This window comes from Pleurodeles waltl, chromosome 9 (assembly GCF_031143425.1).
Source record: "Pleurodeles waltl isolate 20211129_DDA chromosome 9, aPleWal1.hap1.20221129, whole genome shotgun sequence".
NCBI lineage: Eukaryota > Metazoa > Chordata > Amphibia > Caudata > Salamandridae > Pleurodeles > Pleurodeles waltl.
Window position 1 is genome coordinate 875,445,383 of NC_090448.1, and position 26,742 is coordinate 875,472,124.

At 45.5% G+C, this 26,742-nt stretch overlaps 1 protein-coding gene across 1 annotated transcript in view; it reads left to right on the plus strand.

The window, feature by feature from the left end:
- The window catches only part of TTC7B (tetratricopeptide repeat domain 7B), a 1,338,716-nt gene extending 1,330,644 nt beyond the window's left edge, over window positions 1–8,072 (plus strand). The window contains exon 20 of the mRNA XM_069208186.1: window positions 6,241–8,072. Coding sequence (XP_069064287.1) covers window positions 6,241–6,462 — 222 coding nt within the window. The 3' untranslated portion in view covers window positions 6,463–8,072. The remainder of the gene's footprint in view (window positions 1–6,240) is intronic.
- Window positions 8,073–26,742: the final 18,670 nt, after the last annotated feature.

Sequence of the window (26,742 nt, forward strand, 5' to 3'; positions counted from 1 at the left end):
CAGATTTGAAATACACAAATGCAGGGAAATCCAAACAGTAATAACAAGTGTTCTACTGTTGTGTCTTCCAGCATGTCTCCCAATAAAAATGGTACCTCACTTGTTGTGTTCAGACCTAGTGCCTGTGACAGGAAACGGCATACAACAGAACAGGACACATCACATTTTTCCACTGAAAACTGACATTTAAAAAAATGTGTTCAGCTGACAAGTTGGAATACCTATCAAAACACCCAGGGGTGTCCAGGGTGGTGTCACTTGCATAGCTCTCACCATTTTTCCCACACAGAAGCCCTTGCAAACTTCAAACTTTAGCTTCCTGTCAGGAAAACTTCTGAAATCTGCAAGGAGCCACACATTTCCTACCACCCTACATTTCCCCAAGTCTTATGAAAAAAGTGTTACCTCACTTGTACAGGTAGGCCTATTGCCCCCGACAGGAAAGGACCCAAAACGCAACATAGACACATCACAGTTTTCCACCAAAAACTTATCATATTTGTTGCAATGTTGGTAGCTGTCGATTTTGGGACCTGGCAAAGCCAGCACCTAGGAAAACCTAGCAAACCTGCACGCTTGAAAACTATTGGAGGACTCCAGGGTGGGCTAACTTGCATGGCTCTCCGTAGGGTTTCTTACCCAGAAGCCCTTTGGCTAAAAACACACAAAATCACTTTTCTGCAAGGAAAACTTCTGGAACATGAGAGGAGCAACACCTTTCCTATCACTCGGCTTTCCCTCAAGTCTCCTGATAAAAATTGTATCTAACTTCTGAAGGTGGGTATAGCCCCTGCGACAGGCAAGAGTCCAAAGCAAAATGTGGAGATATCAACAGATCCTGTCAAATAATTACCTGATTTGCTAATGGGGGTAGCTGCGTTTTTTTTTACCATGGCCCGGGAGCCACCCTTCGAAACCTTCTAAACCCTTTCTGTAACTAGACACCCAGGGAAGTCTGAGGGTGTGCCTCACGTGGAACCCGCAAACATTTTCTTATCCACAATGCCCCGCCGACCTCAAACTTTATCTAAAATTGCACATTTTCCTTGTAGTTGTGTAACATAAACTTGTGGAAACCACAAGGAGCCATAAAAAAGAGCAATGTGTGATTTTAGACACATTTTGAGGTTTTCTGGGCATGGTGGGTGAGAAAATGTTGTGGGTTCGACCTGGTACACTCGCTAATTTGAGGGGTTCGTGTGGTGGTGATTCTGTTGAATGCTGTGATGTTTTACAGCGATTTGTTATTGATAACAGTTAATTGCAAACTACTTGAGAATTATTGATTTTGCCTCTAGGCTAGAGGGGGAATTCATAGGCCAAGCAATCATTTTGAAGTTTGAGGCCTGATTTTGAAGAGTTGTCTGGAAAGGGGAGTTTACTGTGAAACTTGCTTTGTCGTCTCATGAGTTAGGTGGGACTGGAAATTTAGTTCTCCTGCATTATTGTTTTGTTAAAGTGAAGAAAACAGTGAACAAAGCAGTTTTTTATTTTATTTTAGTGGGAGGCGATAATGTGTGCTAGTCCCAGATAAGAGTGGAGAGGTTTTTCAGGTGAATTGTGGAACAATGAAGTCTGGTTGTTAAAGGGAATATGGAAACATGGTGATTGGAATTTCGTGGAGTATTTTGAATGAGATGAATGTGTGGCCGTCTGCAGCAGTGCTGTGGTATCAGTGCTTAATATGTGCTTGTTGTTTCCGGTGCCTGGCCCCGGCACTCATTTTTGAAGGCTGGGGCTTATTCTTCTGTCTCAAGCATTTGATGCGAGCAAAAGACACATATGGGAAAGATGGAAGAAGGGGAAAACGAAAAAGCGTCACAAAGAGAGAAAGTATAAAGCTGCAAGAGTGAGCTGAAGGGGCAGGGAGTGGCTTTATATGGATTGAAGAAGCCCGAGATGGCTTCAGGATTATGCCGCCTCAGTATTCCGTGTTCCCACATTTAATTGCAGCAGGCGTGTATTTAAGAGGAGGGCATTGGGCACCGGCACGTTTTTATTTATAAACTAAGCACTGTGTAGTATCTATGCTCACTTTCTGTCAGGTTCAGTTGAGGTATTAGGTGGGGATTAAGGTGAACGTGGGGAATTCAATAAATGCATGAAGTATTACCTTCTTATTCTTTTATGGAAAATAAGTCAATGGATGGATTATGTGTTTATCTTAAGTATGGGATCCCACAGTAGACAGTGTTGGTTGTTTTATATGGTGTAAGTAAAGGTGAAATTTATGAACATAGTTATGACAAATATCTTTGAGCAGGGAGGTTTGCAAATAGCAGTCAGTATCTTCCTGATATTGAAGATCTGGAGTTTCTCTGAATGATAGCAAGGTGAGTTGGGGAGCAAGTGAAAGTCAATCTCAGTAAACGGCTCTAGTGGGGTATGTGGTGGGTTTTCTGATAGCCTGGAAGGAACGAGTCAAGTTGGCAGAGTTGTAATCAAATGTAGTAACAAAATGTTTGTTTAGAGGCACATTAGAGAAGTAAACTTGGCCAAAACTTCATCAGACTGAAAACATCTTTACAGGTATGTTGAGTGTTCTTGCTCAAGGAGTACTTCTTTTTGCGGAAAATTGGGGAAAAACATACAAACTCTGGTGGCTTCCTAAAAACAAGAAGCTATGACATTTCTAGACTTGTCAAGAAGCAAAGCTAAAAATAGAAAGCAGGCCGTTTTAAGCCATACCCAGGTTGCGGAACACCATCCCACCTCCCATCCAACTTGTTCCAACAAGCCTGCACCTCAGAAAAGAACTGTGGTCTTGCATATTCTTTAAGAACCTATGCAGTCAAAGATCTCACCCCCACACACTTTTTCTATTTCTATATGTCCTTGATTAATTTCTTACTCATAGACAGTTTTTAGTTATTTTGTGCTATATAAATGCCTATATTGTCCATAATGTCCAACAGCGTATTCGAAGCCAGTAACATTGGCCAAAAATGTTAAATGGGGTGATTTGGGTTGGGGAGGGCTCTTCCATATATTTTATTTTTATATGAATTTATAGTGCCGCTTCGTAATTCTGATTTAGCACCAGAGTGCACTTGAGGATGGCTAGCACACTGCTCCTTACAAGTGCTTGGAAGGAAGACAGTGGGCTGTTCGGTGGACTATAAGACTGGTGTCTAGGTGCTGCACATGTTGACCAGAGTTGCACTCTCAGTGTTTTGTCACTGTGTCTTGGTATGCATTCAAGCAGAAAAAAGAGAGGACCCTTAAGCATTAAATGCCAGGGGATAGATAAATAGAGATTATGTGATACCATAGTGTTTTGGTATCATACATGTGTGTCAAATGCTGTTCATAGCTTGCTGCATTGAGCTCACAACTGTGCCTAAGAATAAGTGTGGTAGAAAAGTGTGAGGATAAGCGCGCTTGTGGATTTGAAGTGGTCTAGTATCATTCAGTTTCACCTTCATTGATTGTTGAGATTGCTAATCAATCATGTTTTTTTATTTTTGTGGCTGTGTGCCTTTGTGTGTGGAGAAGAATACATAGAAGGCAGGAAATTGAGTGAATTGTGTTCGTGTTTTTAAGCTTTTATTTTCTGTGATTTATTTGGTTGTAGATGCTATGAATGCCTGATAGATTTATTTTAACTGAGAAGGCAGACTGCCAAATATTAGAGGTTTCCGATTGTGAAGACTTTCTGTGGTACGGGGTGGTGCACAGTGCTGGCTACAAAGGTTTTTTGATCAAAATTAACTTGTATAGTGTTTAGTACTGAAGTATCTCAAATAGACACATTCTGTTCTTGAATCACCACATTACAGCTCTGCTTACTTGTGATATATTTACATTTACTGTTGGTGGCATAGGCAAGCCCACTTTTAGTGCTTAAATTGAGCTGGTGGTTTCTGTGACTCAGCGCTGGCACTTAATTTTCACACCAATCTTATGACAGTCTGCCAAATGGTGGTGCTGTTTGTCTAATTTTGAGTTGAGCACAACAACAGTTCAATATACATTAAAAATGAATAATATATGCCACCCACACCATTCTTATAGCTTTGGGTTGCCCATAATAATCTGAACTGTCACACTTGTAGGACTATGGTGGTTGTTGGTACTGTCACTGGCAGGGGCGGTAAGTGCTGAAAGCTGCAGTGGCCTCCTGATGAGGGCCCTGGCACTTATAATTTTCACATTAAACACTGGCCATATTGAACGGTCTGCCAAAGAAATTCATTACACCTTTTTAAGTGGCATTATACCAGAAACCTTTATTTCCTTTATGTTGACAGTATTAGTTTAGCAGCACTTAATTACTGCTCACCTCCTTCCTATTCACAAACCAGCCAAGGAGTAAATTACTTTAAACTTCAGTAAGTACCATCTCAGGATGATCTGCATTTCTGGCTCACTTGAGTCTAAAAGGTAGATTGCTTTTCTACTGTGGTACCTTGTCCTTGAAGGGGTGGGGACAAGGCCGGCTTTAGTGCTGGTAGCGCCCTGTGCGACAGTCTTTTTTTGCGCCCCTCAACCTCATGGCTACCTCCTCGGATTCCCTCACTACTACCAAACAAATTTGCCCCTCATCTCTCCATAGCCCCCTTTTCACATACATTCATTTGTTTTAAAGCACTTGAATGGCTGGCTTCATCAATCCACATATAATATAGTTCTGTTCTTTGTAACAGGCATATTAACCCTCTGCGGTACTTTATGGCGAATCTAAGCTGCCGCTAGACAAAACTCCCATCTCTCTCCCTAGCAGGAACATTAATCAAAAGAGGTATCTTGACATTTTATTTTTTTCCTGAAAGATGGACGCACAAGGAACGTTTCAGCAGGTGCTTTTAAATCGCAAGTTTCATAAGTCATTGCTAAACACAGCGCCCCCCTGAGTTCGGCACCCCCCAATCCAGGTGAGCACCGCTCGCACCGCCCAAAAGTGGCGAACTACATAAATAAAAGACATATATATTAAGTAGTGAAAGTTGACATTATGAGTTTTGACGTAACTTTGTGTAGTAATACGGTTTACTACTCATTGGTGATGGAGCATATTGGCAAAGCCAGTAAGTTAGGCTTTCATGTGGTAACTGCTGTGGTTGGTAACGGGAGTACTCCATTGCAGTGGCATGATACAGCAAAGAGTCTACAGAATTAGCTGAAAGTAATAATTCGGTGGGTGGAGTCACAGCCCACCCTCTGTATGTTTTAAATAATTGGCAACAGTATGCCTTGCAGACCGCTGTCAAACTAAAAGTAAAATTGAAGCTGACGGCGCTTTGCTGTGGAGTGGTATGGCAGCACTAAATATCCAGTCCAGGGAGCACTGAAAGAAAGAAGCAGTAACACTTTGCAAGCGAAAGTTCGCTGGAAGTTGCAAGATGATGGTCACAAACGGACACATATCATATTGTAACGTATTATTGATGCAGATAAGGTGATCCCACTTCCCAGCCTGATACAACACCATAATTACTGCTTAATGTGTGCAAGCGGTGAGCACTGGCACTCATTTTTGGTGAGCAGGAGATATTTTTCATCGTCAGAGTATGAGCAAGAGAAAGAAAAAGAAACACGGAGGAAGAGAAATATGGGAAAAGAGTGATAAGGAAGGAAACGCATGTAAAAAAAAATGAACCAAGAACGGGGGAATAAGACATAAAATGAAGGGTGGTGAAAGAATAGGAATAAGGAGGAATCAAGCCTAAGCGCCTAGTGGAGATGGAGGAAGGAGGTTAGTCATTTGAGATGAAAGAGAACAATACCTCCTCCATCCCAAGCAACACCTCCGCTAAATTTAGAGTTGTCCGCCAGTCCTATGGACAACTTTCTACATTGACCGAAACCTCTGTCATTGCGGTTGACTGCCCGCTTGTCATCTTGATAATTCAGCGTGGAGAGTTGTGGCCAACACTGAATCCTTATGCCTGCGCGTTATAATGACTGCTTTACAATGTTGGAGGAGGAGGGGCAGGACGATTTCAGCTGTGAATGGAAATTTCTCTCCAGATTTCTCTGAATCGTATTCCATGTCATGTTGCAGAACCATAAACTGAAGGGATGTCCAGATTTATACCGATATTCTGAACTGTTTGTTATTTTAATATGTTTAAAGCCTAAAGATGATTCATTCCACAATGCGCATCAATTTTGATTATACAGAAGTATTATGATCTGGAGGATTTGTGATTAAATATATTTGTGAGATGTGAAAAAGGCACAAAATGTTTTTTTTTTTACTTTGTATAATTCAGTTTCTTAATATTTTTCTTGTTGCAGAGCTTGATATTACATCACCTGGGCCGCTACAGCCTGGCTGAGAAGATCCTGAGAGATGCTGTCCAGGTGAACTCAACAGCACATGAGGTGTGGAACAGCCTTGGGGAGGTTCTGCAGGCCCAGGGAAATGACGGTGCTGCCACTGAGTGCTTCTTGACAGCCCTCGAGCTGGAGGCCAGCAGCCCCATCGTTCCATTCACCATCATTCCCCGAGTCCTCTGAGGTGGCCCTTCCACGACAGCGCTTTTACACCTAGGGATAAAATAATTCCCCTAGCCTGGCGTACAGGGGAATGTAGGTGTTTGAAAAAACTCTGTAACATGCACGTTTCAGACCTTCTACAGACAGACCAAAGTGGTTCAGCTATGGATTATCAAAGTAAGACACGTATGTTTGAGGGCTAAATGGTTAGGGTCCAGGATGAGGGTGGGATATCTCTTATCCTTCAACTGCTAAGTTCTTTATAGAATCAAACATGTTGGCACTCATTAACTAGGACATTCTTACCCCCCATAGGACTATTACACAAAGGCAGAACCTCGTTTTCCTGTCATTTGATCTCGAATAAAACCGATATAGCTTAAGATGTTGGGTTCAGTATATACCTTTGACGTCTTCACATGATGAAAGCAAGCAACCATTCATCTTACCTTCCGGGTACTAGGAAGTGTTAACAAACATACTTTATATTATTTACTGTTTATTCTGCAAAGGTATTGACCACTTATCAGCCTCCTGTGCCTCAGTCTCACGGTTTTGATGCCACTGACCTATTTATGGATCAGCATGAACAATCACCGGCCTGTCAACTCATCAGGAAAATTGCATCAGGCTTGCATAGCCCTCAAATGAAAAATTCTAATGCAAGCAAACCTTTAACTTCGAGGGATTATTTATGTTTAAGACCCGGAAAGGGTTTGCTATAAACTCCACAGGAATTGGTTCGATTCCTATCGATGGTGACATCGACTAAATGTAAAAGAGGAGAAAAATGTGATTGGATAACTCCAAGGTGGCCTTACAGGTGAAACGAGAAACGCGGGGAATTGTTACAAAGCTCTTCTAATTGACCAGTTTTTTCACTTTTAAATTAACAGGGTCACAGCATGATGCTCTTAAGTTCTTGGCAGTTTTAGACATCCACTTCGTAGAATGCAAAACTTGATAGGCTGGTTTGAAACAGGTATAATGTGCGAGGTGGCAGATGCTTGACACACTACATCTGAGAGGTCCAAGTGTTGTGGAAAATGCTTAACTGTTGTCCTTGACACAGCCGCCGAATGACCTTCTTTAAACTGCCGCATCACTGTGGTTAATGTGCCATCATAATAAGCTAACGGCCACGGTTGTATCAATGCGGAAAACATACTATGAAGCTATTAGCCCCTCTCAAGATGGAGGCTAGCTGATTTGTTCGAAGAGAGGCAAGACATTTCACTTTTCATACAACAACTTTCAAAGCTCTTTTTGTCTTCTCCAAATAGCGGGGCTGACATCTGATACAAGGGCCTGGCCAATCCGGGGAACAGAGAAATAGTTTATTCTTCCTAGTTGCTAATAGTTGTGAAATGTGACGAAGCGTCAGCTGTATTTAGAGCCAATACCGAAGAGAAGATTATGTATATTTTACTTATGTATGCCTGTTACGCACACACACACTCTAGAGAAGGACAAACTTGTAACTGTATTTGTTTTTTAATGTGAATTCAGAGTTTATTTATGAATGAAAATATGTAAAGACTAATTAAAAATTGAATATTTAGTGACATTCCTGTGCATTACCTGAACATAAAACATTACGATGTTCATAATAAAATGGTTTTTAATGGGAACTTCTGTGTTTTAACCATCTTTATTGTGTATGACTCAAGTCATGTCTCAGGTAGTCAGCTCTGCTCAAGCAACTCTGCAATGTACCATGTCACACGTGATTAGTAATCTAAGCCGTGTTCCGTCTTGATACGTGAATATCACAAACAGATCATGATAATCAATTGACGACCTAAACTTCTGATCAGTGTATATAATTACTTCAACTTAATCAACCCCCTTCCCATGGGATCAACAACTCCATCAATCACAGTTAAAACAACCAGAAATCATGTTAATTTACAGTCCAGCCCCACCCGTTATTTCAACCCAGTAAGTGTACCAATCACCAAGTCCCTTCTCATCCCAAAAAGAAACAGGTAGCACTCCTACAGACCCCCTGAATATGTGCTAGTTAGATTGTCAGTCACACATTGAGTCCTTCGGCTTCTCTCATCTGGAACTACATGCAGTCTATCCAGTTTCTTTTCAGGTGCTAATGCAGCCCTCAACAAACTAACAAACGTCATTCACTTAATATGTGGCTATCACAAATACAAGGCAGTATTCTGTGGATCAAGGAAGGAACAGGCCAGACCTCTCTGGTATAGGTTTGAATGTTTTGATTGCATTCCCTGTCCTAATATCCATAAAGAGTAGGAATTGGGTTTGGTTGTTGAAGTGTGCTACATGCCCCTGCAGATGTAAGGTCTTCTATATTGCCATTTTGTAAGTGGTGGTTTTAGATGGTGACATACGGCAGGGCACCACTAAATACCAAGATTCCAGTTGTATCTTGCCTAGTATTAGGGCCAATAATTATATGCTATTGTTTCTGATTCCCTGTTCGCCCTTGATCATGCTATACCTCCTATAGTGGCCAGGCAAATATAACCTTCTAGACAGAGTCCCCTTCCACCAGCTGGAAACAGAGATATCCCAATGTCCGAATCCATGGACTACTCTCTGTGGCAATCAGGGTTCTTAACTGGGGTGCAACCTGTGGTACCCAGACAACCAAATGCTGAAGGTGTTCTATCTCACTGGAGGAAAAGTGGCTTGATATTCATTAAAATGCAATTCTCACCTTCTACTTTTATAAATACCGAGGAATCCCATAAACACTGAAAAGTCCCATTGCCTGTTGCTACTCACCATTCATATGTGGGTCTGGTTTTCCGGCAAAGTCAATAATTTGTCAGTGACGCAGTAGTCAGACAAGAACACTAGACAGTAAGTAGGTTAGAGCATCATGCCCATTTGTAGGGCTTACATAAGGAGGTAATGAAACAGATTATTATGCTGTGGGTCTGCCCTGTGGTGGTCAGCTTTGCATTTAGAGAGATTAAGATGTGTAGTTTCCCATTATAGAGGCAGGAAGAGATATTCTATAGAATTGAATCTTACATGGAATCACCTGCTTTGAGTTATCCCTGTCGTCTAGCTTGAAGTCCTATGGCACACATAGCGAGCAGAGCAGAATTAAACATAACCTGAAAATCTTTAACATGGTCACATCATTAGCCTATTTTCATAATTGCAAAAGAACTAAACTTCAACCAATCAGTAGCAAGATTATAAAACACCATTCTCCGACGAGGCCACCATACCTCTGATTTCTACAGCACTTTGCTTATGAAGGGAGGCCTCTGAGCTCCAATCTGTCTCCTTCAGATAAGGGACCTTTTGACTCAACTGGGTTATCACGTTGAGGACAAATTCCACTTCTGTGCATTTTACCTGTGCATTGACCAGACATCGTTACACGTTGAAAAAAAAATATTTTCAGCCCTGAATGAAGAGGCTTCATACTGAAACTCAACATAAGGAATACATTTGTTGACTTAGTCTTTTCAGTAGGCTAAGGTCTGTAAGATCTGTCATGCATTTTCCACAAAAACCTGAAAGGTCAATGAGGGTATACTTTTATTATGTCTCCAGATATCAAGCTCTAAAGAATGTGCCATCTTTAGATAAGGATTCTGATGGTTCCACAAGAGCATCTAAAAAGCCCATTAAAGGCCTCATTCTCTGGAAGGAAGCCCTTCCATACCCAGTTCTGAGGAGATACAGGCTACGTCCAAAGAACTTCCTAAAAAATCTCATTAGGAAATGCAGAGATAAATTTCCATCACCTGAGGTGATCTTCACTAAAACAAATTATGTCAAAATGGCTTCTGAGCCACCAACACCCTCAAAGAACAGCGAAGATAACATAGTTGATGAACATTGTCTACAACAACACTCACCATCACCTTGTCAACAATGACCACCTCACTGACAATTGTACCATAGATAAAAGCTCCATCGACAACAACACTGTCTGACTCATCTTAGAAAATGGCCTCCAAAAACCTTTGATGCAGGGCTAATGTCTCCAAGCAATGTCACCATATTCTATTCAATGTCTGTTTGACACAGAGACGAACGATGACGATGAAGTACCTTGACAAGGAAAAATATGGTGAGGCAGAAGATGTTTTCCAGTTTTATCTGTGACAAAGACAGAAAGAAGCTACTGCAAAGGGTTCTAACTAGCTGTCTGCTGAATATCAAGAAGATTGGCAGTCTGGAGAAACCTATAATGACAGCACTCAACTCTCAAATTCTGCTATGATGCAAGTGACAGTTAACGTGAGTAAGGGTGTCAGACTTATGCCGGTATACTATTACGCCCACTCTCCAGAATCCACAGCAGGTGATAATGAGGTAATGCCCTTTACAGTGTCTTTACTGCCTCTTTCAAGACCACAGGCTCACCCTACCATGCCAAACTTGTGCATTTACCCCTCAAAAACAGCCCACCAGTGTCTCTCCCACTACATTCTTCTCTGCACCCTACCCCATGACACTGGCTTGTGGCTAAGATGACGATGCATACACATGAAACCCCTAGAAAGAGGATACTTAGGATGATACTCCATCGTATGCTGACCCAGAATGTAATGGTTTAGTGGTGCCAAAAAGACATGGGCTTTGCAGGATGCCGGCACATATTGTACCTTTGATTTAAGAGTGGTCTGCTCGTCCATGCAGAAGGTGGTGGACTTGTGCATATACGAAGTAACACGTTTTGTCTCTGTAACTATAATCTGATAGAGACTTCTAGCAGCAGATTACTTAACTTAGAATATTCCCCAAGCGTCAAACTGGATCCAGAAAATGTAGAGCAGCACCTCTGCGCAAGAGTAGTTGGTGTTGATCAGCTCTCTGTCGTCCGCCCCAGAAGTGACATTCGCGGTACCTATGTAGGTGCCATATCATCCTCCTGACATCAGTTCTTTTCTTTCTGTACCTTCTGCGCAGATCCAATGGGAGCTACCTCAATCCATTTTATAGGCCATTTATTCGACCTTTTTTATGCTTTTGATTCCAGTGTGCAATTAAGAATTTCTCCTAAAACACCTGAGAGTGATTAAACCTTGTGTTGCCTGTCACAGGCAGATGTATGTGACGGACCCCTGCCTGGTTTGCCTCTGGTGCCTGCAGCTAGGCCACAACTCCAAGGCTTGACCCGACTGTCATACCATGAACCGCAAGGTGGCTTGGCAGCGCTTCCTGAAACTCTCCAGGTCCTAGTCACTTGGAAGGTCCAGAGTCCATTCATGGAGCCGTTCCTGGCACTCATCATCGCACTCAAAGTTGTTGGGTAACTCCCTTAAAAAAATCAAAGAAATCTAAGACGTCGAACCGCTCTTTAACTTCGCTTGGCCGATTCAAATCTTTGGCTGAGACACCATAACGCCATTAGTCTAGGCTTGGTGCTTCCCAGAATTTCCTAGAGCCGGAGTAATCCCCACCCAATTAAAGGAGTTCTTTGAGGCCATGCACCCCTATAGAGTACCTTCGGGCCCCACTGGTTCGGCAGGTGCCCCACTTGATTCCAACCAGCAGGTTTGCCCTCAGCACAATTCGGGCCCTTTTGACCTGTTCCCAGATTGGCTCCGGTCAAAAGGCCACGACCTACCACACAGCCCGTTCCAGTGGCACCCTCCCCATCATTATATCTGATACGTGGCAAATTGGCATCCCGCAGCATTGACTCTAGCTGGAACACACTCTTCCAAGTCAGAGCCAGGGACTATATTTTTTTGATAGGCCCAGTAGGTCATACGATTGGGGAGGATCTTCTTTTTTATCCCAATCCCATTGAAGTGACTGAGGATAACTGGTACAACAAACTGGTGGATGCCAGTTGTTTAGACAACTCCCCTGACACTGGTTTAACTCTCTCCTCCCAGTGTGACTATGAAAGAAGGGGCTTCATTTGCCATGGTTGTGAGGAGGGCGGCTGAGTTCCTGGACCTTGCGCTGCCCTGGGTGGCAGTCAAGATGAACACCTTGACAGAAGTGCTTCAGCTAGGAGTTGTCCCAATAGAACCTTTCCCTCCTTTTAACAAAGCCCTCAAGATGTCCTGCTCAGGGCATGGGCCAAGCCCTGCACAGGGGCTCCTTTGCAAAGGGCATTGCCCATCTCTATCGCCCCGCTCGTGGGGACCCAGCCTTCCTAACCTAGCACCCCACTCTGGAAAATCTGGTTTTCCAGGCCTCCACATCCAAAATCAACTCGGAGATGTTTCCTACCACTGCACCAAATAGTGATTCCAAGAGACTGGACACCTTTGGAAAGAGGATGTTCACTTCTGATAGCCTTGTACTGCAGTTGGTGAACACAGTGTGCCTCTTGGGCCAGTATACCCACACAGTCTGGCATTCGGTTGCGGAAGTGTTGCCCATGGTCTCATAGGAGCCCCGACCCATCCTGACCCTGGCTATTGGCAGCAAAGTTTATCATACAATGCGGACTGGACCCACTGGGCAGAGTGATTGCGTTGTCAGTGGCACTCCCTCGCCACACTTGGCTGAGATCCACTAGCTTTTCAGCAGATGGCCAGGCGTCCCTTTTGGACATGCTGTAAGGCAGCACCTGCCCTTTTAGTGACAAGACAGACTCAGTGCTCGAGCGCTTTAAGGACAGCATGGCAACTGCCCAGTCGAAGGACCTCTCCATTTCCATGATTTCAGTAGGGGCTACCAAGTGTGTCCTTTTCCGCCCAGCCACCAGACTGCCCAGTCCTTTTGTGGCCAACGGCACAATTTCCGCAAGCTCAGTGGAACCCAAGGCCAGCGTTTTACCCAGTCTGCCACCCATCAGCAGCAGGAGCCTTAAAACAGTCGATAAGGTGCTTCAAATTGTACAGGTGGGTTACACCCTCCTATTTGGAGACACTCTGCTGTCTATGCCCCTATCCACAGAACAGCTGACAGAGGACCACCTCTCCCTGTTGCCTCAGGAAATGCAGGCTCTTTTGGACAAAGGAGCCATTTAGAGCGTGCCTGCATCATAGGTAGGCCTTGGTTGCTATTCCTGCTACTTTCTGGTGCAGAAAAGGAACAATGCCCTCCTCTCTACACTAGACCTACACCCTCTCAACTTCTTCCTGAAGAAGGAGAAATTCAAAATGCTCACTGTAGCTCAGGTCTTGTCTGCCCTGTACCCGGGGACTGGATAGTAGCATTGGACTTGCAGGACCATACCCGTCCTGCCAGCCCACAGATGTCACCTGTGGTACACGGTGAGCCACAAGCATCTTGTTTGCCCTGCTCCCATTTGGCCTTACTAGTGCCCCATGGATGTTCAAGAAGGTGATGGCAATGGTTCCAGCTCATCTGCTGTAGGCAGGGGTTCCAGTCTTCCCCAACATCGATTCCTGGCTTTTGAAAGTGAGCTCACCCCAGGAAGTTGTTGCCAAACTCCAGACTACAGTGGACTTCCTGCTTTTGCTGGGGATTCACTATCAACCTGCCAAAGTCACACCTGACTCCCTCGCAGGCGCTGCCTTTCATCGGAACCATTCTGGACGCAGTGTAGGTTTAGGCATATCCTGTGGAACAGAAAGTCCCGGATATTCAGGCTATAGTTCCAATGTTTTAGCCTCTATCCTGTTTTTTTATAACAAGGATTCTGAGGCCATCCTGCTGGTAAATGCCTGCTGACATTTTTGGAATCTGCAGTGAAACCTGAAGTGAAGTCCCAGAGGCGAAGCATCAGGGGAATCTCTCCGTCCTGGTCTAGCTATAGAAGGGAACTGCAAAAGACATGTGGTTTTTGGCTGACAAACCGTGAGTGGGTCAGCGGCAGACCCCTCTCCCTTCTCCACCCAGACCTGACACAGAGGTGCCCCTTGTTGGTTAGGGCCGCTATCTGAGAGTGATGGAGATCAGAGGACTCTAGCCTCCGGCAGATTCTTAGCTCCACATAAACCTCTTAGAGTTGAGAGCAGTCCACCTGACATTGAAAGCCTTCCTTCCATCAAGGAGAGTCTAGTTCAGATGTTCATGGACAACAACATGGCCACATGGTACTGCAACAAGCCTTGTGGATCACAAATGGTGTCTCCATCTGGACGCGGTGCAAGGTCTCTTCCGCAATTGGAGATTAGCTTGGTTAGATCTATTCGCCACCACCTAGAATGTGCAAAGTCAGCACTTCTGCCTGCAGAAGTTTCTAAGGCTGCTCTTGTTTGGAGACACATTTCATCTCAAGTGGAATTCAGGCCTACTATATGCCTTTCCGCTAATACCTCTTCTGTCTGAAGTTTTCACGAAGATCAAGAATAACCGGGGCCAGGTCATCCTTGTGGCTCCAGATTGGGCGTGGAGAGTATGGTATACCAAACCCCTGAGCATAAGAATTAGTCCTCCAACCAGGGAACCCCTTCGGAGGGTCTTCTGTCGCAACAACATGGCAGGCATCTGCACCTGAACGTGCACACACTCTGCTTTCATGAATGGACCTTGAGCAGCTGCAGCTGACATCGTTTGACCTCTGTACGGAAGTATGTGTTGTCATTCTGACAGCTAGACGTCCCTCAGCTAAGACCATATACATCTTCCATTGGGACAAGTTTTTGGGTTGGTGCTTTGAGAAAAATGTTGATGCCCTTTCTGTACCTTTGTCCGAGGTCTTCTTCTTTGTTCTATCTTTAGTCCGGCAAGACTTTGCTTTGGGCACAAGTATAAGGTATATTTAGGGCTTTTCAGCTTTTTTAAAGTTGCCAATTTGTTTTGGTCATAGACCTTGTGTTGATACGCAATTATAGAAGCAATATAAGTTGAGCTGAAGTATCTATTGCCACATTAACCTTCATCTTGACCCTTAGTTTATATGCAAGGTATCTCTTGTAAATGGGTAGAGTTTCCAAAAGTAGGAGATACAAATGCTCTTCCAACAGACTCCCCTCCCAATGACATAGAAAGCTTCTATAACTTAATAAAGAGGGCATCAAAAATATTTGACCTGCTAGTGCCTTCTAAGGAAATAGATTGTTTTTTATACAACATTATAGAGCCAACACAGAAAGCAGTCAGAGTGATTCTGATTATTGATCACATCTGGTCTGAAGGACTTAAAGGATGAGGAATCCAGCTGCTGTTGCTCCCAGACTCAAAAATAAGTACAAAGCACCTGAAGATACACTTGCCTATTTGGTCATCCTCGGGCAGACTCAGTGGTCATACAGGCGACAGAGAGGAAATCTAGAAATCCATTGTCAATATGCTCTGCATCACCAGGCAGAGAGGGCAGGAGACTCGATAACACCAGGAAGAGATTCTCTGAAATTGCAATGACTGTGATAATGGCTTCCAATGCACTTTGAATCATGGTCCACTACAGTACAGAGATGTGATTAGGTATTTCACCATATTTAGACCTCCTACTGGATGATAAGAAGAATAAAGTGTAGGCTATTCTCATGGAAGGAGAAAGAACATAATCAGCCATAATAGATACTGCCAAGGACATCACAACTATTGGATTCAGGCAATTAGCTAGTGCCACTTTGCAACATAGGGTGACTGAACGCCACCCCTTTTCGGCTGGAGGTGCAGAGCTGTGTCTTAGACATACTCTAATGGTTAATCCATATTTGAGTGCCATGTTGATGTGGCGGTACAATCTATTAAATTCAGTATGAACACAGCAAGCTCAAGATCGTCTGGAGCCTTATAGCAGTGACAACCCCAGCCTTTTCAAGGAGCTAAGAGGAGGGGTCAGTACTCAATACAGAGCCTGACCGTAAGTGTCCTATCAGAGACCGGATGTTCGTTGAAGAGGTAGCAGCCAAACTGAAGGCCGAGTCAACAAGAGGACAGTGACAGTTTTCTCGTGACAGTCACAGAATCACCAGACCTTTTGGGAAATGAGATCTCATTACTTCAAACAGTGGGGAAAAAAATAACATTGGACCTCTGGGTTACGGATCTTATACAATGTGGTTATACTTCAGAGTTCATCCAAAAAAGCCAGCCATCTCTCCCATCCAAAAATCCAGTCAACTTCTTTGTTACAAGGAGAGAGCTCAATGTTAAATAACAGAGCAATCAAACTGGTCCCCAGCTCCCAGCGAAATGTAGGTTTGTTTCTGTTCACACTTTTTCCTCATAAAAAAGAAATCACGTAAATGGAGACCAATCTTAGGTTTACATCTTTTAAACACATTTCTCAATATGCAAATATTTTGCATGGTAACCTTACAGGAAGTCCACCAGCTCATTCGAAAAGGGGATTGGAGGTCCACACCAGACCTATGTGATGTATATTTTCATATTCCCATTCATCCCAAGCATGAGGATTTCTGAGATTTGAAGTGGCCAGTCCCAACTATCAATTCAAAGTCCTCCCATTCATCCTCAAAACAGTCCAGAATATGTACAAAGAGCATGGTCAGAAATACAGACACCATGTCTTTCCCTATCTTGATGATGTTTGTCATCGGGATTGTATTCACAGCAACAGAACCCTGTACCAAAGCTTTTCTGAGGCTCGCCATCAAGCTAAGCCTTTAATTAAACAACAATAAATTACATTTAGCTCCCCAAAGAAATATCTAATTTTAGAAGCAGTTCTAGACATACAGACATGCAAAGCCTTCCCGTTTGAAGAATGTATAGTATGTTTGACCAGGCTAGCAAATTAATTACAGCAGAAAATTAAGATCACCATCCAACTATTCAGATCACTTTTAGAGATAATGTTGTCTTGCATTCATTTAATACCTAACTGCCGCCTTCAGGTGCAACGTTTTCTTGAAGACTCAACAATGACTTAAAAGCTAGGGTATATTTGGCAATCTTTTCACAATAACACAAAAAATGAAACAGGCTTTGCTTTTGTGGACTCAGCCCATAAAATATGACAATTGGATTGAGGATCCTCCAACTGCAATCCAAATTTGTAATGACAACGCTCACAAAGATTTAACGGCTAGTGGCACAAGGTTGTCAAACAAAACACATCTTCACATCAATGACCTAGAGTTAAGAGCTGCAGCATTAGGGATACAGTTATTCCTCCCAGGGATCACAGGGAGTTCAGTACTGATGCAGACAATACAAAATCAATGTATTAGGTAAATAGGGTGGTACACAATCCTCGTCCCCTGTCTGAAGAAGCCAAGGAATATGGGATTGGGCCATTAACAGCTGAACATCTCCCAGTAGTGAACAATACTTGAGCCAACACTCAGCAGGACATCGCAATAATGCCACGCGTGAGACTCAAACCAAACTTAATTGAACAAAATCTTTCATAGCAGGGGCTAATTAAATCGGGATCTGTTTGCAACTGACCACAACTGACAATTCCGATGTTATGCTACCTGGTATGCTCTTCCAGGGTTGTGGGGGGATGCATTTGATAGGATGGTCAACAACCTTTGCCTACACTTTTCCCCTCATAAAAAGGGTGTTGCTGAAAATGAAAACTGAACCGTTCTGCCAAATACTGATTGACTAAAGGTGGTCGAGGCAATATTTGTTCACAGATCTACTTCTCCATTCAGTCTGCTTCCACCTCTGCTGAATCTTTTCTTTCCCAACGAAGATCAGAACTTGCACTTGAATTCAGACAGTGTGTGTTGGTTTCACTCCTGAATATCGTAAATACCACCTCTTGGACCTTCCAATTGACTGCAGACAAATATTATCCAAAGCTAGGGTGTCTACTAATACAATTTAAGGATCAAAATGGAATTGCTTCTGTATGTGGAGCAGACAGCACACCCTGAATAAATTTTATCTTCTCCGCATCAAAGCTTACCTTAATCACTGGATTTTTATTCAGGCCTTACCCATGAATCTGCCAAGGCCCATTTAGCAATTGTGTATCACTTTTGGAGGACAGCCGATCAACCATCCGTCTGGTCCCATAGACTCATAAAGGAATTGCTTAAAAAAGCTTTTCTTTTTTAAGGCCTTTCCACCAATGAGGCATCCATGGTATCCATGGCAACTTAATATAATACTTTCCCAATGTGTGAGAATTCCATTTGAACAAATACATAGAGCTAAATTAAAATACCTCTCTTGGAAAGTTGGTCTCATTCTTTCCTTTTGACCTTAACTTCCACAAGAAGAGTAAGTAAAATTCTGATGGATACACCTACCTGTGGATTCCTCACCTAAAGAATTCTCCCTCGCGCCAGCTTCAGCGGAAATTTCTTGTAGCTCTGCACGTCGACGATGACGTCACATGGCCCGACTCCACGCGACGCCGTATTACGTCATCTAGGCAATAACAAGCCCTCGTCGATGTGCAGACGTCAGTTCCCTTTTTTCCGTGCCTTTGAATAACGTTTTTTCTTCGAGGCTAACAGGGAGCTACAGTTGCGCATCTGTAGTTACTATGTCGCAGCCAAGAAAATCTGGCTTTAAGCCTTGTAACCAGTGTGGGGGTCGGATGTCGGTCACTGACCCCCATGAAAATTGTATATGGTGCCTTAGTTCCGACCATGAGGTCGAGTCATGCGGTTCCTGCCAGCGCATGAACCCTAAGGCGCTTAAGGAAAGAGAGGCTAAATTGTTCTTGGCCCGTTCCAAGAAGAGGAAGGAAAGGCGGCATTGTAGAGAGTCTTCTTCGAAATCTTCGAGGACTCATCGTCGCCATGGAGACTCTCGGTGCCGTCACGACTCTCGGCGCCGATCGAGTTGAGGTCGGTCCAGGTCCAGATCTGCATCTCCATCAGCTCGGCGCCGTCTGACGTGGGAGATTAGCCCGACCATCACTCCTCCGCCTCCTATGACTCCGGCTTCACCTTTGTCGGTGTTTGAAGTCGAGCCTCTTCAAAAACCGGCGGCTTCTCCGGAGCAGGAGAGGCCTGGTCCATCATAGGCTTCTATGCCGGCGCCGACACCGCAATCATATCCAGCTTTCCCGGCGCCGGGCACGGATCCTGCAGCATTTTTAAATGCTATGTTTAATATTTTTTCCACCATGGCACCTGGTGGAGGGCATGCGGGTCCATCAGGTCCTTTGACTTTTAATTTGGGTGCTCCGGCTCCTTACAAGCCGACACCCTTCATGCCATTTTTGCCTTCTGGAGCTGCTGCGGCGCCGATGTCCTTGGCGTCACCCAGGAGACCTGTGACACCTACAACGTCTGCTACTCCGGCACCGGTGGATTATCCACGGATCCAGTCCACAGTCAAGGTGCCTGTGGCGCCGGAGGGTCCGGTGTCGGATGGATCCGAAGAGCGGCGTCAGCGAAGATCTTCGGCATCGCCCGACGCCTTATCGACGCAGGGACTCGAATCCAGGCTCCGGTCCAGAAGACTAGCTTTGCGCCTCCTGGAGGAGGAGGAATATACCAGACAACATCTGGAAGAAGGCGAGATCTTGGATCCTTCAGGTGATTTTCAGGGCCTGGACACTGCAAGTGGTATTGACACTTCCCCTGAATGGGATTTGGCTTCCTCTGGGGAGTATACCGAAGAGGCTGCATCTTTTCATGCAGTAATAAGGAAGGCTGCAGACTTTTTAGATCTTCCTCTTCCGGCTGCTGAGGTGAAGAGAAACCTTTTGACGGAAGTGCTGCATCCGGCTTCAGTGGTGGCGGAGCCTCTTTTGCCCTTCAGTGAGGCTCTCCTGGACCCCATCAAGGACATTTGGAGAAAGCCTGTGACTTCTATGGCTGTCAACAGGGTGGTAGCAAGGCACTATTGTGCGGCTCCAGGTGACCCGGACTTCCTCTCCAAACACCCAACTCCGGAGAGTTTGGTTGTTCAGGCATCGTGTTCCTCCCGGTCATCCCCTGGTTCGTTCCCCTAGACCCCTGCGGACAGGGAATCAAAAAAAATGGACCACGCTGCAAAGAAGGCTTTTTCGTCATGTAGTATGGCCTTGAAGTCGACCAATGCAACCTGTATTTTGGGACGTTATATTCATGCCCTTACGGAGGAAGCAAAAGGTCATCCAAACTTGCCACAAGAGGTGTTGCATTTGCTAACGGATGCTCAGGCGGCGGCGACCCAGGTAATCCAGTCTGGGTTGGACACCTCAGAATCTGTGGCAAGGGCTATGGGTACATCCATAGTATTGAGGCGTCAGGCTTGGCTGCGCTCATCAGGCTTCTCTTCAGATGAGCAGGCAACTCTTCTGGATCTGCCTTTTGACGAGGAAAAAATTCTGCTCTTGAACGTTTCAAGGAGAGCAGAGCCACAGCGAGGTCGTTAGGACTTCAGGCAGCCACTTCCTCTACCTTTAGGACATATAGGAAGTTTAGAGGTTTTGGACGTGGCTCCTCCTTTCGTGGCAGGTTCCAGTCACCACAACAATCTGCAAGCTCCCTGCCTTACAGATCCTTCAGGGGCAGGGGCAGAGTACGTACAAGAGGAGCCACCCAGCAGCACTCTGCCTCTTCCTCAGGAGGGGTGCAGCAGGGAAAGCAGCCTTAGTCCTCCACCACTCCCTGTTCACTTGTCTCCGGTAGGGGGAGACTTGCCCAATTTCTTCCAATGTGGGAGTTTATAACATCAGACTCTTGGGTCATCGACATTGTGAAGAGAGGGTACGCCCTTCCCTTTCAGGAGTTCCCTCCTCCCTCCCCTCCCCACCCATCCTTCTGTTCGGAAGATCATCTTCTGTTACTGAAACCGGAAGTGTTATCCCTATTGTCAAAAGGCACAGTAGAGTTGGTTCCCGAGCAGGAGAGGGGTCAGGGCTGTTATTCAAGATACTTCTTGATCCCCAAAAAGGATGGTCGGTTGAGACCAATTCTGGACTTGAGGATTTTGAATTGGTTCCTCAGGCAGGAAAAGTTCAAAATGCTGACCCTTTCACAGGTTCTTTTGGCGTTGAACGAAGGAGATTGGATGGTGTCTGTCGATTTGAAGGATGCATACTTCCATATTCCGATCCTCAAATCACACAGGAAGTATCTCCGGTTTGTGGTGGGATCGCAGCATTACCAGTTTGCGGTCCTCCCGTTTGGTCTTACTTCAGCACCTCGAGTCTTCACAAAGGTGATGGCAGTGGTAGCGGCAGAGCTCAGAAGAAGAGGGATAGCGGTGTTTCCCTATCTGGACGATTGGTTGATCAAAGCCAAGACTCCGGAGCTCGTGCGGCGTCACCTGCAGTCGACAACTCACTTGTTGTTCGACCTGGGTTTTTCAATCAATGTGCCCAAATCTCACCTGGAGCCCTCTCATCAACACCTGTTCATAGGGGCAGTACTGGACACGACATTGAATCGGGCCTTTCCTCCACCCCAGCGGGTTCAGGACATTCAGGCGTTGATTCCGATGTTTCGAAATGGAGCGGCAGTTCCAGTCCTCAAGGTCCTTCGTCTGCTCGGTCTGTTTGCTTCTTGCATACTGCTGGTCACCCATGCACGCTGGCACATGAGGGCTCTTCAGTGGTGTGTCCGCAGGCAGTGGTTTCAGCACAAAGGGGATCTCGAAGATGCGATCATGATCACCAGAGACGCTGCAGTGGATCTTCAGTTGTGAGCTGCGATCGGCAATCTGTCACAAGGAAGGACGTTCTCGCTGTCTCTGCCGGTGGCCACAGTTGTAACGGATGCTTCCACTCTAGGGTGTGGAGCTCATCTGGGGGACCTGGAGGTCAAAGGCCTTTGGTCTCCAGTGGAACAGAAGTTTCACATCAATCTGTTGGAATTGCGGGCAGTACGTCTGGCTCTCAAGGCCTTTCTCCCTTCCATTCGCGGTCAGTCAGTCCTGGTCCTGACGGACAACACTACCGCGATGTGGTATATAAACAAGCAAGGAGGAGTGAGGTCGTACCTTCTTTGCAGAGAAGCTCTTCGACTTTGGTCCTGGCTTCAGGACCACAAGATTTGCTTGGTAGCAAATTATTTGGCTGGAGTTCTGAATGTACGTGCGGATGTTCTCAGTCGACGCAGCTCTGTCGACCACGAATGCCGTATTCATCCGGATCTGGTTCTTTACATCTTCCAGATGTGGGGGTGTCCGCAGATAGATCGATTTGCTACTCAGGAGAACGCGCAGTGCCTGTTTTTTTGCAGCCTCCAGTATCCGATGCAAGGAGCATTGGGAGATGTGTTTCAGATGTCCTGGAAGGGTCAGTTGCTTTACGCGTTTCCTCCCATACCCCTGATTCCTCGAGTTCTGAGGAAGATCCGCCAAGACCGGGCCCAGGTCATCTTGATAGCCCCGGAATGGCCAAGAAGGGTGTGGTACACAAACCTTCTCCAACTCTCTCTGTGCCCTCCGCTCCGTCTCCCTTACAGGGTGGACCTCCTCTCGCAGTCGCTGGGGCAGATTCTACACCCCCACCTCTAGAGTCTGCACCTTCATGCCTGGAGATTGAACGGGGCAATCTGAGTGCTTTTTCTCTCCCACCGGAAGTGGTGGATGTTATTTTATCGGCCAGGCGACGCTCCACCAAATCGATCTATCCAAATCGATGGGCTAAATTTGTGCATTGGTGTGGAGAGAACCGAATTGATCCCTTAAAGGCTCACTTGTCTGATATATTATCATTTGCTCTTTCCTTGGCACAGAAGGGTTGTGCGGTTGCCACAGCTAAGAGCTATTTATCAGCACTGTCGGCTTTTCTGTGCCTCCCAGATCAACCTTCCTTGTTTAAATCGCCAATTGTTTTGAGGTTTCTTAAAGGGCTCACTAATAAGTTTCCGCCCTCACCATTTGTTATGCCTCAGTGGGACCTTAATTTGGTATTAACATTTCTAATGGGATCGCCATTTGAACCAATGCATTCTTGTGCTTTGCGTTTTATGGTTCTTAAGACTGCATTCCTGGTAGCCATAACATCGGCCAGAAGAGTCAGTGAGCTTCAGGCTCCTAGTGTAGAGTCTCCATACCTTTCCTTCTTTAGAGACAAAGTGATGTTAAGGACCAAGGCGGCTTTCCTCCCGAAGGTTGTTACACCCTTTCACTTGGGGCAGTTTTTTGCTCTCTCTTCCTTTTACCCTCCACCTCATCCATCCAAGGAGGAAGAGAGGCTCCACCGACTGGATCCACAAAGAGCTTTGAGCTTCTTTGTCGACAGGACGAGGGAGTTCAGGCAAGATGATCAGCTCTTCGTTGGATACGTGTGGAAAAGGAAAGGCAGAGCAGTCCACAAGAGAACGCTATCCAGGTGGGTCATTCTCTGTATTAAGCTTTGTTGTTCCTTAGCTAAGAAAGAACCACCTGTGGGGCTTCGTGCTCATTCCACCAGAGCTAAGGCTGCCTCTTATGCTTTACCTAGGAGTGTTCCTGTGGTTGACATCTGCAAGGCGGCAACTTGGGCATCCCTCCATACTTTTGTCAAACATTATTGTTTGGATTCTGAGGTTAGGAGGGATGGCCATTGTGCTCGCTCGGTGCTGCAGGATTTCTTGGTTTGACCATTCGGGCACCCGCCTCTGGAGGTAGTACTGCTTTGGGACTCTATTCTTTAGGTGAGGAATCCACAGGTAGGTGTATCCATCAGAAGAATAAGTTACTTACCTTCGGTAACGCTTTTTCTGGTGGATACATTAACTACCTGTGGATTCCTCTGCGATAAAATGCATGAGCTCCAATGATTAGGTTAATGATGAATAACAAAGGCAGTATTGTGAAAATAAGTGATGTAAATATGAGCAACCCCAACATATTGCAATAAACATAAATATGCAAACCCCTCCCTAAAGTGTATTTTCCACCCTAAAGAGAGCAAGGCGTGATAAACCTAATCTGCCCATGCCGTATCCATGAGAAGTGCCCCAACCACTGTTACCTTAGGACCAGATCAGACTCCAGTCTCCAAATCGGGCTTCGTACAGAAACAAAGGCTGAGGTCTGCTGCAAAGTGACGTGCAGTATAGATGGAATATCGTGGCTGGAACCCCATATAATGGCCTTCGTCTCACAAGGTGTTTCATATGTCACATGTTGTTTTTCGTGCACTCATCCTGACGTGGGTCTGTATCTCAATGTTAGGTTGTGTGTACAAACTTGTCTTGGCAATAGTATAACAAATGCCTGACATGTTCACAGTCTGTTCTTGTCCAACGTAAAACAAAGAACATGATGACTGATACGTACAGCACTGATAATAATGCTTTCACAGAATGGCAACTGATTATTAAATGAAAATATCTCATAGAGACTTTTAGTTTTCTATTTGCAGATTCCTTACCTTAGAATTTCCCCCAGGTGCAGACTGGATTTGGATATTTTTCTTCAAACAGTAGCGTTGCGCGCCGCAAGGTGGCGTCAGTCGACTCTGTGTGCGTCGTTGGCGATGTGTTCGCCATGATGACATCGCGTCATTTATAGGTGCCACCTTGGCGCGTTGATGTCAGTTCTTTTCTTTCGGGATTTGTTTTTGTATGTGTGCCAACACAGGTCGTGCTAACACGACCTTAACCGGCTCCTGGTGGTGAGCAGGGCGGCTAAGGTCCTCGGCCTTGAGCTACCTCCTGTGACAGTCAGGACTACCCTCCTGACTCAGGTGCTTCAACCTAGGGCTTCCACCTCTGAACCCCTCTTACCCTTTAATGAAGTCCTCACTGATGTCCTCTGGGTACAGCACAGGGGCTCCTGTTAACAGGACAATTCACTGCCGCCATCGGCCTGCGCTGAGCGCACCTGAATTCGTAACCCAACACCCTACGCCTGAGAGCCTTGTCATTCAGGCTTCTTCTTCATCAAGCGCATTTCCATCCGCACCCGAATCCGAATCAAAGAGACAGGATCAACTTGGAAAGAAAATGTTCTCTTCTTCCGGTCTGGCACTGCAGTCTGTGAACACCCCATGCCTTTTGGGCTGCTATTCCCATATCCTATGGGACACGGTCGCACAAGTGCTGCCGCAGATCCCGGAGGAGGGCCGGGCCGATCTCTCCCAGGCTGTTGCTGACAAGAGGGATGCAGCCAAGTTCATTATATGTGGTGGGCTGAACACAACCGACTCACAGGACAAATCGGTTGCATCGACGGTGGCTTTACGGCGCCAAGCATGGTTGAGGACATCTGGCTTTTCGGGGGATGTCCAACAATCACTCATGGACGGGCCCTTCAATGGCACCCATCTTTTCGGAAACAAAGCGGACTCTGCACTTGTGTGCTTTAAGAAGCCCCAGACTACGGCTCAGTTCTTGGCCTCGCAGCTGCTCCTAGCCCCCCACAGTCTGCTTTTTGCCCCTTTAGTGGCTACGGAAGGGGCACCCAACTGCTTCCATTCCCCTCCAGCCACTGAGCATGCTGCACAGGCTCTGCATGGCTGCGGATTTGGGAACCCACGTGCTCGTGGATCTGGGAGCCAGTGGTCCACCCAGTCCACCGCTGCTCCTGCTGCAGCCTCCAAACCTTTCTAGGCCATCGCTCAATCCTTGACTAGTTGGTGGCAGGGTTCGCCATCACCTGCCCCGCTGGGAATCCATCTCAACCGACAGGTGGGTTTTGCAAATCATTCGAAGGGGCTAGTCCATCTACTTCGAGACAAGCACTTTCAGTTTACTGTGCTCTCCCTTGGACCTTACGAGCATTCGCTAGGGTTCACTGTAAACATGCTCCCTTTCATCAGAGCTGTTTTGGACACAGTGCAGTTTTGGGTCTATCCTCCCGAAAAGTAAGTCCAGGATATTCAAGCTATGATACTGATGTTTCGGCCTCTATCCTGGGTTTCGGTGAAAATTACTCTGAGGTTGCTAGGCCTCATGGCTTCCTGCTGGTGACACATGCCAGATTGCACATGCAGGTTCTGCTGTGGGACCTGAAGTTCCAGTGGGCACAGGATCAGGGGAATCTCTCCAACATGGTCCAGATCACGTAAGGAACTGCTAGAAGATCTGCAGTGGTGGCTTTCAAATCACGATTGGGTCAGAGACAGATTCCGCTCCATCCCCAACCAGATCTCACAGTAATGAAAGATGCGTCACTCCTGGGATGGGGTGGGCAAATGGGGGAGGTGGAGTCCGGGCTCCACATCAATCTTCAGGAGCTCAGGGCGTTCAGGCTTGCATTGAAAGCATTCCTTCCCTCTCTTGAAGAGAAAGTGGTGCAGATGTTCACGTACACCACCACCACCATGTGGGACTGCAACAAGAAGGGCGGAGTGGGGTCATGGACCCTTTGTCAAGAGGCTCTGCACCTCGATATGGCTGAAACATCATTCTAAAATGAAAGCAGTGCTAAAATTAATAAAAACGAATAGCAAAAACAGAACATGTTATCTAGGTAAAAGGGCACAGGCCCACAAACAAAAGCTAAACTAAACTTCTGTACCCAGTCAAACTAAAATGGACCCACAATAGTAAATCCTCATTTTATCTCCAAGTTGCTGTTGGACTTTCATTTAAATGAATCAATGGTTCTTAAAACTTTTTTTTCAAGAATTCTAACATAGTAGAAAGAACACTTCATTCCTTGGATGTAAGACAA